At 35.0% G+C, this 16,774-nt stretch overlaps 2 protein-coding genes across 2 annotated transcripts; both read right to left on the reverse strand.

Annotated features, from left to right (window-relative positions):
* Positions 1-768: 768 nt before the first annotated feature.
* On the reverse strand, positions 769-2,288 carry LOC145070708 (secretion-regulating guanine nucleotide exchange factor). The gene is made up of 2 exons (XM_079017665.1): positions 2,036-2,288; positions 769-1,900 (listed from the first exon to the last, which is right to left on the reverse strand). The coding sequence occupies exon 2, from the start codon at positions 1,896-1,898 to the stop codon at positions 852-854; it is 1,047 nt and encodes a 348-aa protein (XP_078873791.1). The 5' UTR covers positions 1,899-1,900; positions 2,036-2,288; the 3' UTR covers positions 769-851.
* Positions 2,289-2,924: 636 nt separating this feature from the next.
* Positions 2,925-16,476, reverse strand: LOC145071459 (cytochrome P450 CYP72A219-like). The gene is made up of 5 exons (XM_079018334.1): positions 16,148-16,476; positions 4,336-4,553; positions 4,006-4,250; positions 3,533-3,917; positions 2,925-3,457 (listed from the first exon to the last, which is right to left on the reverse strand). The coding sequence occupies exons 1-5, from the start codon at positions 16,431-16,433 to the stop codon at positions 3,032-3,034; spliced, it is 1,560 nt and encodes a 519-aa protein (XP_078874460.1). The 5' UTR covers positions 16,434-16,476; the 3' UTR covers positions 2,925-3,031.
* Positions 16,477-16,774: the final 298 nt, after the last annotated feature.

Genomic DNA, 16,774 nt, shown 5'->3' on the forward strand with positions numbered 1-16,774 from the left:
TTAGAATCTAATTCCATATTTGCAAACATATCAAATGAATTTGAATAAAATAATGTAAATTGACATAATTGTCATCATTTTTGCTTAATTTTACTTTGTATATGGTGTGTGTGTAGGTGGGTGGGGGGGGGGGGGGGGGGGGGGGAGACGGTGGTGATTGTGGCCTCAAACGATTTTTAAAACCATGATTGTACATAATATGTTTAATTATGTGCCTTTTCATGTTGGGTCATCGACTATTTATACCCGAAGGTTTGAAGTCTCTCATTAAACTCTAATGATGATATTATTTCAATCCCATTAAATAGTCATTTGTACGTTATCATGTATACAATGCTCACTTAATAGAATATTAATTACTATTATATTGTATCATAAATTAGAAATTACTAACAATCTCTTAACCGGTTATTATTATAAACATGAAAGTATATTTACATATTCTTTAGGAGTGGTGGTATTCATTTTCAGTTTAATTGTTTTAGAAGAATCATATGGATAGATATCAAACAATCATATGGATAGATATCAAACCAACACGACCTTAATCATATATATAAAAGATGAATAAACCACGATAATCACCATATCTACACACTTAGTGACACAGATTACAGTGGATGAACAAATGGCGTACAATGGAACCTTACACATGTCCATTTTAATTGGTTCAACCAATAGTCGTTAGTGAATCGGTTTATGTAGATATACTACCACCAAATGGACCTAAATGTTAAATAAAGTACACACATGAGAAAACGTGAAAAGTGGCATAACATGAAATGTGATTAGAATTTCACAACTTGTCAAGGTTTCACATACAACAATCTTCCCTAAAAGGTTAATAATGATCATCTCAAATGAGCTTCAAACCAATCAAAGATTTGCTCAGACTTCAAGCTAGTCATTTCATGATATGCAAATGCAAGATTCAATTCTTCCTGAATGTAATTCACCAAAGGCTCATTAGGCAAACGGATCTTGCTCTTACTCATGGCTTCTTTCCAAGGTATTACTCGGCCATCATTTATCAAGTAACCATCTTTATTAACAAATCCCTTCTCCTTAAACAGATCAAACAGCTCTACAGAAATCTTTAAGTCTAGCCCAGGGACTCTATCAGCAAGAAAAGATGATGTTAATGGCAACTCCATACACTCAATTTCAGCAACATCTACCCCTTCCCTCCTTAAAACTTCAAGATTAACTTCAATCATCTTCTTCCTAGCATTATCTTTAGGCATGTGGACAAAAATGGTAGGTGGGTAGTGGTTTGTAATATCAATTCGATCATATACCCCTTCTGCAATCATAAGTGCAATACTACTAAACTTCATCTTGGTTGCTAGCATTGAAACAAAATAGCCACCTGATGATGCCCCTAAAGCTACAAGAGGCAAGTTTTCAAGATTTTGTTTTTCAACCCACCATTTGATGATTCTTTTAACAACTAATGGTTCCTTCATTAATGACCAGCATTTGCCTTTACTTGAAACTGTAAGAACAGCAAACTTTCGAGCAAGAGCTTCAAGAACAATAAGCCTTTCCTCTGGCAAACCAACACAATGATTACAGTTTGGAGATTTATCCCAAAAATTAGAAGCCCTACCGTTACACCCATGAGCCAAAAACAGAACCGATTTTGGGGAATTGGGTATTTTCCAAATCACTTCGGTATTATTCAAGAATTCTACAGTTGGATCAAATTGAACCCTGGATCCATCTAAATTACTCCTTTTTTGATTTGTTACGGCCGATTGAGAAGTGGGTTTCTTTTTATCGATTCCGAGAATAGCTATTACGAACATTAGAGCCATAACAGTAATCAATAAGGGCAACTGAATGCTCCGGAATTTAGTCAATCGCTTTTGCCATCTGTTTCCACCCCTATTATACATACCTGTAATTAAATGGTGATATCAATAAGCGAAACTAAAACCCTCACACATGTAGACTAGTTGTTGTTAGATTTGGATTAACGACTGTATCAGTTTAATACTGTTATATGTGTATTTATATCGAAGCATATACGTACCTGTATGTATTCAAGAAATGTGATTTTCAGTGATGGAATGGATGGGAGAGTCGGGGGAACTGCCAAAGGCCGTGGATCAGCGTTGTTGGGCGTCAGTGCGACAGTGGTTTCAATTCCGCTCCCATTTGTGAAGCATGGAAGGCCGTAAACTCCCAGAAAATGGCCAAACAAAACAAATCGAGGAGTTTCAAGTCGGGATTTACAATCGGCGCCATCGTCATTAGGGGAAAAAAAAGGAAAAAGCTATAAATGGTACAACTGAAAATTCCTGTTTATCAGATCTAAACAAAAGAAGAAACAGTAAATGACATATTTAGTCCCTGATTTTAAAATCGAAATCATATTTTTGTCCAAATTTGAAATTATCCAAATGTTGTTATAATTTATTCCGATTCAGACATCAAATTATAGTGTCTTTTTGTTTTCTAATAAAGTATTGTTGTTATAATTATTTCGGAATCACACATCATACTTTGACAACTCTACCTATTATAACATTGTACTTTCATTTTTATATTTATTATTTAATGAGAAATTAAATATCCTTCTACTTTTTGATCCTACCAATCCTCCTACCCATTTAAATGATAACATATGTCATACTAGTATCCTAAAATATAATTAAATCTCATTAAATTAACATTAAATGTTACACATGTCACCATTTCACTAAGTAGGAAGATATGTAGAAACAAAAAATAAAAGTATATTTAATTTCTCTTATTTAATATTATTGTAATCAAATGTACTTGTAAAATTTTACTTTGAAAAATTTGCCCAATTATCATTGAACAATTGTTTCACATAACTCGATTAAAACAAAATGATAAACAAATAAATGAAAATACATTTTTATTACTTTCATTTAACCATTTTGAAAAGAGAACAATTCAGGCATGAGGCATGATTCTTTTATATAACACGAACATTACGAGCATACATCATATAAAAAGCTACAACCATATAACATAAATCAAAACATTCATACAAAACAACCTAAAGTTTGTTCAAAATCAAATGAACACCAAATTGCGGTTGAAGAGTGCCCAAAAGATGTGGGGCGTGTGAGTATGATGGAGAGATCTCAAAACAGAAGTGTTGTAGAATCATAGCAAGCGCCATTTTTGCTTCCAAAATAGCAAAATTTTGTCCAATACATATACGTGGACCTCCTCCAAATGGGAGATAACATGTTTGTCCCTTTGTCACCTTTGATACCCCTTCAGAAAATCTCTCAGGATTGAATTCCTTCACATCATCACCCCATATTTCATGATCATAGTGTAAAAGCAATACATTTATATGAAGAAGAGTTCCAGCTGGCAACATTATGTCTCCTAATTTGGTTTCTTTATGTATTATACGTCCTAAGAAGGACACGGATGGATATAGCCTTAAAACTTCATTGAAAATCATGTTAACCTGTTACACTCAACAATTAGTATATAAACTAACAATGTTAGATATAATTAAGAAAGGAAATAGTGAAATCCATACCACTTTTAGATGACTTAACCCCTCAAAATCCGGTTTTTTGTCCCTAAAAAGATGTAAAACTTCATCTCTAGCACGAGTTTGCCAATTCGTGTGTTGACCCAATAAAACCATAGTCCAAATCAGTAAATTTCTTGTGGTTTCTTGTCCAGCAACATAAAAGAGCTTGCATTCCTCGATAATTTCTTCGATACTTAGCCTGGAGTTTTTATTTCCATCTTGTTTAATTTCTTCATAATTGGATCTCAAAAGAATTCCCAAAAGGTCATCGTTACTATTTTCTCCTGCTTTCATTGCAACAAGTCGTTTATTAACAATACCCTTTATCGAATCTTTGACTTTTTGGTCAATCTCTTTTATCCTTTTGTTGCGTTTTGTTGGCAAAAACCTATAAGATGGTATCCAATAACAGAAAAAGTAATAAATTTATTTCTAGAGCATGATTAGACTCATTGTTTGAGAACATTCAAGCTCACCTTGATCCTGGAAAGATATCAGACTGTATAGACTTTACAATCAACACTAGCATTTCGTGTAGAAGTTCAAATATTTTTCTTCCTTCTTCAAAACTACTACCAAAAGCTGTACGTGAAATTACATCATTGGACATTGTTTCGATATAAGGGCAGACATCAACTTCGCATGAGCTTTCTTTTATAAGCAAGTCTTTCCATTTGTTTATCATTTCATCGCAACTCGTATAGAAGGCAGGTATCATTTGCTACAAAAGAAAAGAGATAATTTTTTTTAAAGTGTAAGATAGTTTTAGAATGGTAATTAGAGGAGACAAGACAAAAGGCATGAACCTTGAGCTTCTCGATGTTGAATGCAGGATTGATAATTTTTCTGTGTTTGACCCATTGATCACCTTCAACATCTACTAGCCCTTTCATTAGCTTCCTAAATAATGGATTTCCTCTCGACTTCTGAAATTTATAATAATCAGCTAATATCTCTTTTATCATGGCGGGTTCTGTCACTTGCACCGTAGGTCTGGGTCCCATCCATGTAAAACAAATCTTACCTACAAAAAATGCGAATAATAATGTACTTCGTATATTTGTTTACTATATATATATATATATATATATATATATATATATATATATATATATATATATATATATATATATATATATATACCTACATTTATATTCTATGTTGACCAAGACCTACTATAGCATGTTATAATAGTCACAATAGAATAAAAATGTCAAGATTGAGTTGTTTTAATGAAATTATTTGTATTAAACTTTGACATTTAATATTCCACTAAATCCAGTAAACTTTAAAAATCTTTTTAATTGTGACCACTTTAACTTGTTCAAAGGGTTAGATATAGAAACATTTGTGGTGGCTTTCATTTATAGCGTAAACTGCACAACGTCTAACCCAATTGTTTGGATGCTTTGGGAGGTTTTCATTTATAATTTTGATCCATTAGACAGCAAAAATATGCAGTATTTTAATATCATAGATCTAATAAGAAAAATAAAAAATAAAAAAATATATAATATTCTTACATAACAATAATAAAAGGGAGACACCCTTTGGACACCCAAATTCAAAAGTCAAACATTTTCTAACATTAAAATTTGTACACTATATAGTTTTTGTAGTAAAGGTTTTGATAATCTTTTGATGATTATCCGGTTATTGGATTATCATGTTTTATTTGGTCTTTATCTTTGTTTTCCTTTTTATCAGCATTGGTAGTTAGCCTTTTGAATTATACTATTTATTTGTCGTCGTTTGTAACCTGTTAACATATGAATGAATGAAAGAAACTGATTGATGACAATTCATAGTTTTATTATGGTATCAGAGCAGTTTGGTTTCTAGGGCCGATAATAAATCTCCAGCAAGCATGGCAGGAGATATACTAGAAGGATCTGGCAAGAAAGACAATGAGGCAATTGATACTACTTCACCATTCTATATTCATACATCGGATTACCCCAAACAAGTTCAAGTAAACGACTTGTTGAGTGACAACAATTACAACGAATGGAAGCAAGAGATGACAAATTTTCTCTTGGCAAAAAACAAGATGAGATTTATAGATGGAACATTGAAGAAGCATGAATCAACATCATCCACGTATACGGCATGGATTCGAGCCGATGCTATGATAAAAGGGTGGTTAACCACAACAATGGAGAGGGAAATAAGAACAAGTGTTCGATATGCGAACACCTCCTCAGAGATCTTTGGTCAGATCTTGAAGAGCAATTTGAAAAGGAGGGTGCACCTCATGCATACGAGTTGAAACAAGCACTCCATGTAACGAGACAAGAAGTGAGTTCTGTGTCAAATTACTACACTAAGCTGAGGTCAATTTGGGACGAATTACAGATGGTGCTTCCCATGCCACGATGCATCTGTGAAGGTTGTAGTTGTGGAGTTGGAAAGAAATTGAATGAGTTGAGAGAAAAGGAAAGAACTTGATGGGTTTGGACGATGATTTTGCTTTCATCAGAACTCAAGTACCTGCTATGAAGCCGACACCATCCATTGGAACGGTATACCACTTGTTAGCAGAAGACGAGCAGCAAAGAGCAATCACAAGGGGAGTAAAACGGCTTGGGACTGAAGCATCAGCTTTCCACGTTAACTACAATTCACAGAGAGGGCAGCGACAGACATTGTCGAAACAATCTGCTCAATCCGTGAACAAAGTGATGCAGAAATCCTCAAAAACAGATGGCGAGAAGAAGATTCGGTGTTCTCACTGCCAACGAGATGGACACACCAAGGATGGTTGTTTCAGACTTATTGGGTATCCTGAATGGTGGCCTGGTAAGAATGATAAACCCAAGGCAGCTTGTGTAGAGCTGGGCCCAAGTCCGATCCCCGGACTTTCAGACGAGCAGTACCGACTCTTTGTTGAACATTTCAAGGAAGGAACGAATGTAACAAAACAATCAATGGCAAACATGGCAGGTAGAAATGATTTTTTGACTAATAAAACCCAAAACCCTAAAGACCCACCTGTTGTTATTCCTAATGGAGACAAGGTTCAGGTCATAGGGGGAGGGTGAACACACTTTGCCAGGAGGTTTAAAAATAAAAGGAGTTTTGTTTGTACCGAGTTTTAATTACAATCTTCTTTCTGTTGGTAGACTCGCAGATGATCTTAATTGTGTTGTTACATTTTTTCCCGGTTTTTTTGTGATGCAGGAGTTGGGGACGAAGCACTTGATTAGAGCGGGTAGTCGCAATGGAGGATTGTATCGGATGGGGGTATGAAGATGAAGACAAATGAAGCTTTAATGTCAACTTTTGAGGTTTGGCACAAAAGACTTGGGCACCCATCAATCAAGAAGATCTCGAGTTTAGATTTTGTTAGTGTTTCGAATAAAGAGCAAATTAATAAATGTGATGCTTGTCTTAAAGCAAAACATACTAGACTTCCATTTCCTATTAGTGAAATAAAAAACTTCTTGTTTTGATATGATACATTGTGATGTGTGGGGGAGGTATAGGATTCCTTCTCTTAACAATGCGTCTTATTTTTTTACAATTGTAGACGATTTTAGTAGAGCTGTTTGGACTTTTTTGATAAAACATTAACATGAAGCTAGTACATGTCTCATAGACTTTCATAAGATGGTTCAGACTCAATTTGGAAAACGAATCAAGAGAATAAGATCTGACAACGGGGGAGAGTTTGTGTCTAATAAAATGCGTGATTTCTATGCGCAAGAAGGGATCGAGACATCTTGTCCACATACACCACAGCAGAATGGTGTGGTTGAACGTAAGCATAGGCACTTGTTAGAAACTGCATGTGCTTTTCTCTTTCAAGCAAACTTACCAAAGTCTTTTTGGGGTGAGTGTGTTTTGACAGCTACATATGTGATAAACCGAATGCCAAGTAAAGTTTTGCGAGGTATCACTCCATATGAGATACTCTTTGGCCACAAACCTACTTATGATCATATGTGGGTGTTTGGGTGTTTAGCTTATTATCAAAGTACAGAGACGAAGGGGGACAAGTTTGAGGCTAGGGGCAGACCAGGTTTGTTTGTTGGGTATCCTCAAGGTACAAAAGGATATCGAATATATGATTTAGAGAATAGAAAAATAATTATTTCTAGGGATGTTCGCTTCCTAGAAGATCAGTTTCCAATGGAGTCAAGTTTATTAAATGGCAGTGTGCAACAGGAAGAACTTTTTGAATTAGACAGCGATCCAAGTGAAACTTATGTTGTCTCATATGATGAAGCAGTAGATTCCCATGGAAGTAATGTCATTGTTGATTAAGAGGTGACACCTACTGTTAATGATGATGGTGATGGTGCATCTCCGATATCCAGCAGCCCCAACAGTGAAAGTAATTCACCTACGAATGCAGAATCTGAAGATGTTAATACTTTGAGGGTCACATGAGCTCGAACACATCCCCTTCGGTTTAGTGATTACGAGATTGAATTGCCCCCATCGATCAATCATCCACTGCCCGCTACCAATTGACATGCTTCTACGGTACATCCCCTCTCCTCTTATGTTTCTTATAAGAATTTTTCCAAGTCTCATAAAGCGTTTTTAGCAGCCATAGTCACACACTATGAGCCAAAATGTTTTAAGCATGCAGCTAAGGATGAAAGGTGGTGAGATGCAATGATTAAAGAAATAAGTGTTTTGGAAGCAAATAAGACTTGGATACTTGTCGAGCTACCACCAGGTAAACATGCCATTGACTCTAAATGGGTATACAAGAGTAAGTTCAAACCAAACAGGGAGATAGAACGCTACAAGGCAAGGCTTGTCGTGAAAGGATGCACGCAACTAGAAGGAGTGGACTGCCATGACACTTTCGCCCCGGTTGCAAAACTTGTCACTGTTAGAATTTTATTAACCATGGCGGTAAAAAATAAGTGGATCATACATCAGTTCAACGTAAATAATGTGTTCTTACATGGTGATCTTGAAGAAGATGTGTACATGAAGATTCCTCAAGGTTTTGGCAAAGAAGGTGACATGAGGGTTTGCAAGTTGAAGAAGTCTTTGTATGGCTTGAAGCAGGCTAGTCAAAACTGGTATCACAAGTTCACCTCCGCATTACGAGAACTTGATTTCCATCAATCACATGCGGATCACTCTTTGTTTATTCATCGACATAAAGGAGTGTTTGTGGTAGCACTGATATATGTTGATGATGTAATTATTGTAGGTAATAATCCTGCGAAGATTGAGAGTACTAAGTCGAGTCTTCATGCTCAGTTCAGTATCAAAGATCTAGGTAGTCTCACGTATTTCTTGGGAATTGAAGTGTCACGCATACAAGAAGGTCTAGTACTTAGTCAACGGAAGTATACTATTGACATTCTAGATGATATTGGTATGTTAGGGTGCCGTCCAAGCAAGTTCCCAATGGAACAAAATCTCAAACTAAACAAAGGTGAAAAGGAAGAGAAAGTTGATGCTAATTTGTATCGGCGATTGGTTGGAAGGCTACTATATTTTCAAGCAACACGGCCAAATATTACTTATTCAGTTAATGTTTTAAGCCAATTTGTATTTGATCCTCGTCAAAGTCATCGGAACGCAGCCTTGAGGGTTTTACGTTATCTTAAAACTACTTTAGGACAAGGTATTCTTCTTCCCAAGGATGGATGACCAGAATTACTTGCTTACAGTGATTCTGACTGGTTAGGTTGTCCCTTCTCTAGGCGTTCAAGAACTGGTTATTTGCTCATGATGGGTGGTGCACCAGTGTCATGGAAATCTCGCAAGCAATCGGTAGTCTCTCGATCTTCTGCAGAAGCAGAGTATCGTGCCATGGCAACTACAGTCAGTGAGATATTATGGGTTCGATGGTTACTTTCTGAACTTGGATTTTGCATTGACAAGCCCACTCCTCTCTTGTGTGATAATGAGTTTGCTCGTCATATTGCTCATAATCCGGTCTTTCATGAACGAACCAAACACGTTGAAATGGATTGTTTTTTTGTTCGAGAGTGAGTAGAGTCTAAAGAAATAATTCATGTTTGTGTTGCTACTCAAGCTCAGCTGGCGGATCTGCTTACCAAGCCTCTTGGTTCTAACAGGTTACAGTCACTACTCGTCAAGTTGAACATTCAAAATCTCCATGTGTCAACTTGAGGTGGAATAAAGGTTTTGATAATCTTTTGATGATTATCCGGTTATTGGATTATCATGTTTTATTTGGTCTTTATCTTTGTTTTCCTTTTTATCAGCATTGGTAGTTAGCCTTTTGAATTATACTATTTATTTGTGGTCGTTTGTAACTTGTTGGTAGTTAGCCTTTATCAGCATTGGTAGTTAGCCTTTTTGAATTATACTATATGAATGAATGAAAGAAACTGATTGATGACAATTCATAGTTTTATTATGTAGCTTTTAGCATAAGGAACTATGCTTCATAAAACATATTTATTGGGAACTATTCATAACACTCCTCTCGTATTAATATAATTTTTAGTAGTTTTTAACATCAATAACATTGGAAACATTTTTTTATAAAATCTAAAAATAATCTAATTATATTGAAACTTGATCGTCTACCAAAAGGCTTCTAACCCAGCAGTATCAGGTGTTGCCCTTCCTTCTTGAGGTTGAGGGTTCAAGTCTCGTTGGAGAAATAGGTGAATTTAGGAGTAATTTAGGATTATATTGTATTTGTCATTCAAAAAAAAGAAAAAAGAAAAACTTGAACGTCTTAATCCACATATATTAATACAATCACGAACCAATCAAAGACTGCTATTCTTTTATATAAAATCCTAATATAGATTAATAGTTATCAAACCATACATTCAGGTAAAATCTTAAATCTAAGTCTTATATCAACATTTTACAGCAAACACGTTACATTTCTGCCATCACCACCGTCGGTGACCAACGTCGGCAAGTAACTGCCACCGCCAGTCCACCAGTCCACCATCGGTACGTCCTTCGGAAACCACCGACGACCTACCTCCGCATGCACGGTATCTCCGATGACAATGACAAATCAAGAGAGAAAAACCTACTACCGCCCATTAAAAATCGCTACGAGAGAGAGAGAGAGAGAGAGATGCCTCATATATGTCTTTAAATGGTCTGACGGCAATGGTTCAACGACGGTATTCCGATGGCGGTGGTCTGATGAGGCTACTCCTATGAGCAGACGATGATGACAGATCGAGAGTGAGAAGCTCTAAAAGAATAGCTTTTGTCATATGAGCGACCTTTCGATGAGTGGTCCAACGACGGTGATCGGACCAACGACATTTCGATGAATGCGGCCAATGAAGATCGAGTGTCGGAAAGAGTTTTGATATGTGTTCTGGGGAGGCTAACGTCTTGTTCTCAAGTTTTTTTAATTAAAGGAAGGGTCTAGTTTATGAAAAGTAATTGCAAAACAGTTTAATCAAACACCTCTTTGATTAATTGGAAAAATAACTCAAAAACCAATATTGGATACAATCTTTTCTACGATCCTATACTCGATCTAGACATGTATTTATAGGTTCTAATTACCAACCTGAATTAGAATACAATTAGGAAACTATGATCAACTTGCCATAATCCCAAGTTTACTTGGTTTCCAAGTCCTACTCGACTTAGGATCCTAACAATCACCTCTGAATCTCTAAGTTCTTTTAGAGAATTCTTCAACCTCGATCTGTATTTAGAACATGGACTTGTTGTTATCGTTATGTTCCGAAAAATCACCTTCTTGTAATTTTTGGAGTCGTTCTGAACATTCAAAGGCAAAGTGACCCGGTTTGTCACACCGAAAACAAATCATCTTAGATCGATCTTTTTCCCTATTTTTCCGATTTTTGTCACAACAATTACATTTTTTGCAATTGTTAGAATTGGGTTGAATTAAGTCAGAATAAGACTTGTGGTGATTGGACCGATTACCACTTTGAGAAACCCTATTATTCCCTTTGGGCCCGCTTGATCCGCCTGACCCAGATAACAACCCACCGGATCCATGATTACCGGTCGACGCCCCTTTTCCCTTTGTCAATCTCTCCTTCGCTCCACCAGTCAAGCTATCGCCACCACCTGAACCAATGCCACCACTGCTCGATGACCACAAAACCTTTAGTTCTTCTCCTCCATCATCACCCTCTTCTCTAATCATTTCTTCATAAGCTTTAAGCCTTCCCACAACATCTTCAAATCCAACTGATTTGAGATCCAAGACTTCTTCCAAAGAAGCAACTATGTGGATGAACTTCGCTCACGATAATGAATTGAGAAACTTCTTCACAAGCTTCGTCTCATCAATTACTTCCCTTAAGGCTGCCGATTTTGAGGCTAATCCGGACAATCTCCCCGCAAAATCGTCAATCGATTCCGAGTCAGACATCTTTAATCGGTCGAATTCTGTCATCAAGCTTTGTAACCTAGCCTCCTTCATGCGGTCAGCACCCACTTGTCTGGCTTTGATTGCATCCCACAACACCTTTGAGGACTCAACATCTCCGATTTGCATAATCAAAGTCTCCGGGATCGCCTGATACAATAGCCCCATCACCAGGTAATCTTTCTCTTCGTTCTTCTTTGTTCCTGGATCGATTACAATCCATGCTTTGTGAATTCTTAGAACAACCTTCATCCTCCTAGCCCAAACTGTGTAATTTGTAGCTGTCAACATCGGACAATGAACGGAGGTTGCTCCAATTTCCTTTGATGGTGTTGAATTTGAGGACTCACCGACATGGTGATTACTCAAAAGAACTCAAAATCGATGAATCTATAGTTCACGCTTTTACTGCTCACGGTGTGAGCTCTGTTGACGACTTGAACACGATCAAACAAATGATTAAGTATAAAGATGATTAAGAATCAATTGCAAATCAATCATGAATTCAATTGATAACAATTTGATCGGCGCTTTCAATTGACCGGAAGACATCGTCTGATTGTGATTTTGATGAACAAAAGCATAGATGACTGATCCTTATCAGTCGACGTCGTGATTTAATCAAGGCGTGAACGTATTCAGTCCTTTTTGTCAACAACAGCCTTTGTCGACAACAACCTTTTGAATGTTTGTTCTATTGATTACCACTTTAATCGATTACCTGGAAGCATGAATGCAAATACGATCAAACAGTGATTGATCGATTAAGAAATCAGTAACTTGAATTCACTTCAATCGATTCTCAATTGATCGATTTGAACTACCAATTGAAATCAGATACGATGATGGACAGAAACCAAAAAAAATTCAAATCAGAATCGATAGATTGGAAACTGGAACTGATCGACAGTGATTGATCAAATCAACAAAGGATTTATGTCGACCCCTTCCTTCCTTGTTTCTATGGCAAGATTTCTTTCTAATGTGCTCTGATACCAATTCTAGTTTATGAAAAGTAATTGCAAAACAGTTTAATCAAACACCTCCTTGATTAATTGGAAAAATAACTCAAAAATCAATATTGGATACAATCTTTTCTACGATCCTATACTCGATCTAGACATGTATTTATAGGTTCTAATTACCAACTTGAATTAGAATACAATTAGGAAACTATGACCAACTTGCTATAATCCCAAGTTTACTTGGTTTTCAAGTCCTACTAGACTTAGGATTCCAACAAAGGGAATGGAAAGAGAGGGAAGAGATGGTAGGAGTGAAAAAGGAAGAGCAATATAAATAATGAAGTATATATGAGGGAAATGGAATGGAGGAATTTGAGCCGTTTTTTTTTTTTTTTTTTTGCCTTCCCATCCAAACCCTCCCAAAAATGGGCATGTGAAAAAGACTATTTTGCTTTCCTTTCTTTTACATCTCTTAAAACAGCTCAAAAACACATTTCCCTTGTGATTTACTTTCATTTCCTTCCATTCCACTCGAGAAGAGGGTGTAATAGAGGATTAGGGTTTAAAAGTATTTAATAGAAGGGTGGGTTGAGCTTAAAAATGGTCTAACATATTTGTTTTGTAAAATGAGCTAACATATTTATTTTTTAAAACGGCTAACATATTTGTTTTATAAAAAAATGGTTAACTATATAAAAACATATTTTGTTTAAGTAAATTTTTTTATAAAATATATCTGTTTTTATATATAATTTTAGTTTTTATAACAATTTATAGACAACCGAAGCCTTGTAATCGTGAAACACCTTTTACAACTATAGAAGATTATTGAAGAATATTATTTTTGTATCATATTTTTGTGTTTATGTATTTATTTATATTTAATTATTAGACAATATAAAAGTATATGTATTGCTTAATATTTATAAATTAAAAGTAATTATTTAAAGAAAAATATATGTATTACTTTTTAGTTTTTTTTATAAAATATATCTATTTTGACAACTATTGAATATTATTGAAGTAACTATAAACATTTATAATTATTTATGGTAATTATAAATTTACGTTAATTTTTTATAAAATATATTTATTTTTATCTATTTTGTATATATAATTTTAGTTTCTATAACCATTTACAGACAACTGAAGCCTTGTATTGTGAAACGCCTTTTACAACTATAGAAGATTATTGAAGAATATTATTTTTGTCTCATATGTTTGTGTTTATGTATTTATTTATATTTAATTATTAAAAATATAAAAAATATAAGTAGTACTTAATATTTATAAATTAAAAGTAATTATTTATAGAAAAATATATGTATTACTTAACATTTATAAATTAAACATAAATAAATAATCATTTAAAAAACCAAAAATATCAAATAATTACTCCCCCCATCCCAGTATTATTGTCCACAGACAAAAAACATAGAGATTAAGAAAAGCATTAATTACCACTAATTTTATTTAATAAAATGACAGTTTTGTCCTTACTTTGCATTTAATGTTACAAGAAATGCTTAGTTGGTAGAGTAATAATGAGGGGTATTTTGGTAAAAATGTTGTACTTATTTTTAGAAGTGGACTATTATTTTGGGACAAACCAAAAAGAAAAGATGGACTATAATTTTAGGATTGAGGAAGTATTATATAATCATTATTTAAAAGTAACTAGAAATCATCATACAATTATTGCTATGTTTTTCAAATAAGAAGTAATGATTGTGTTGTCTAATTAGCAAAATAATGTGTCTTTTTAGCCAACCCTATGACCAGTTGGAGTGGCGTCAAATCGCACACTATGGTGGGTGTCATGTCATTTGAAGTGGTGCGGTGAACACGACACCGCCCAATTGTGTAGTGAGTAGACATGACAATGGAGCGGGTTTGGAGCGAATCGACCTTAATACAAACCCTTTCAACAAATTTCAAAATTTGATCCAAACCCGCTCCATATTCTGTAGGGTTTTGAATAACCAAATGCATACCCTTATTCAGTGAATCAACGGATATCCAAACCCAAACCATAACTTATATGCTTTTTGAATAATCAAACACGTTTTCTTTAATTCTTAAATAAAAAATATATATTATGGCTTAATACTTAAAATAACAATTTTTAAATAAAACAAAAGTTGATTTAGAAAAGGACATTACATACTTGAGGAATTTCGATTGGAATTAAAAATCACTATTGCAACAACTTTCGATTGTTTTATGGCGGTCTATTGTAGTGATAGCGAATAGTAAATGCAAACTTTCTTCTTGTTGCTAAATGTTTTACTGATTTATATATGGAATTGGCAATTTCTTGATGAATATAAATTGAATGACATCATGATACTTGGTATCTAGAAGTCTAGAAATTTATACGAGACGGGTTATAAATGGAGTGATTCGGTGATGATCCGTACCCGATCCTTTTAATAAAAAGGTCAGTGGGTATGGGTCGTTCATGGGTAAACGAATCAAAAACTACGCTCAAAACCAATATTATTCTTACGGGTTTGGATCGGATCATGGTGAAAACCTACTCTTGCCAAAGAGCAGGTCTAGCGGTAAGGCCACCGCATGGTATGCTCCCACCAAGCTTCTTCTCTTTCCTCTTTCCTTTTATATGCTTCATGATCTTATATAGTACAACGTCCGGTGTGTGGTAAGTTATGGTAAGTCCATTTTCTATCAATTTTGTGAGATGAAGGGAAAATGATGTGGCACTGACATGGCAGGCCAAAAATATATATCACACCCACTGATCTAATAAAAACAGAAAATTAAATATTATTTTACATATTTTCTTTCTATCTATCTTCCTACCCATGTTAACAATGACAAATAAAGTAAAATATTATTAATTGTGACACATTTTTAATTTCTCATAAAAATAAGAAACAAGATAAAATATAGGTTTTCTTAATCCTCGATAGAACGTGGGTTTTAATAGGCTCCACTATTTATTAATTTACCTTTAAACTACCTACCCACCCATAAATAATAAAATCAATGTCCCATTCTTCGATACGTAAATAAAGGATAATAACGTAAAATAACTAAAAATAATATAGGATCGGTGATTTTGATAAAATAAACCACCGTTTGCCAAAAAGTAGTCTAATATGACTGCTAGATTGTCTTTCCCACTAACAATGACTACAACTGATATCTTCGAAAATGGATCGACAATCCCACTAACAGTATAACACTACTTGAAAACATGATCCAATAGAATCAGAAATCAAAATCGAAAGATTTAATAATATGTATGTCTCTGTGTGTATGAGAGAGAGAGAGAGAGAGAGAGGAGGCTTGGGTGCTTACCATAATCAGCAACTGATTTATGAACAAAGGGCAAAACCCGAGGCGCGATATCATCTTTGAGATGGATGGGTTTAGATTTGGCTTCGCGTGTCATTTGTGCTATCTCTTTCGAGTCTCCGAACATAAATCTGTAGGAGTTGCCTTTCAGGCCTTGAGCTCTTAGAAATTTCTCGATCTTCTTTGGTTTGAACCACAACGAATCCAAAATTCTCCATGTGAGTAAGATCACTATCACTGTCATTAGCACGCTGACAATATTAGTATAAGACGCTGCACTTAACTCCATCTTTTGGGTTGGGAGTTGCCCCGAGAATCTTGTGGCGATTGTGATGAGAAAGCGAACGTTTATTGATGAGAAAAATTTTCAATTTACCCCCTTCTTGTTGGAGTAATCACAGTAATGGTTCTTAGACTTTTTATTGTAGTATAAAGTTGTTATTTAATGACTAAATTTCATAATTGACCATATGGTTTTCGAAAAGAGGAAAATGACGATAATAGCTATTTTTAAAACTTTTACTAGGGATGAGCGAAAGTATCAAGATAACCGGAACCGAACCAGAGTTACTCTATTACTTCGGTTTTCAATACCTAACAAAACCCGATTAAAATACCAGAATCATATCG

The sequence above is a fragment of the Lactuca serriola genome, chromosome 8 (genome assembly GCF_051521515.1).
Source record: "Lactuca serriola cultivar US96UC23 chromosome 8, Lser_US96UC23_V15, whole genome shotgun sequence".
Classification (NCBI taxonomy): Eukaryota; Viridiplantae; Streptophyta; class Magnoliopsida; order Asterales; family Asteraceae; genus Lactuca; species Lactuca serriola.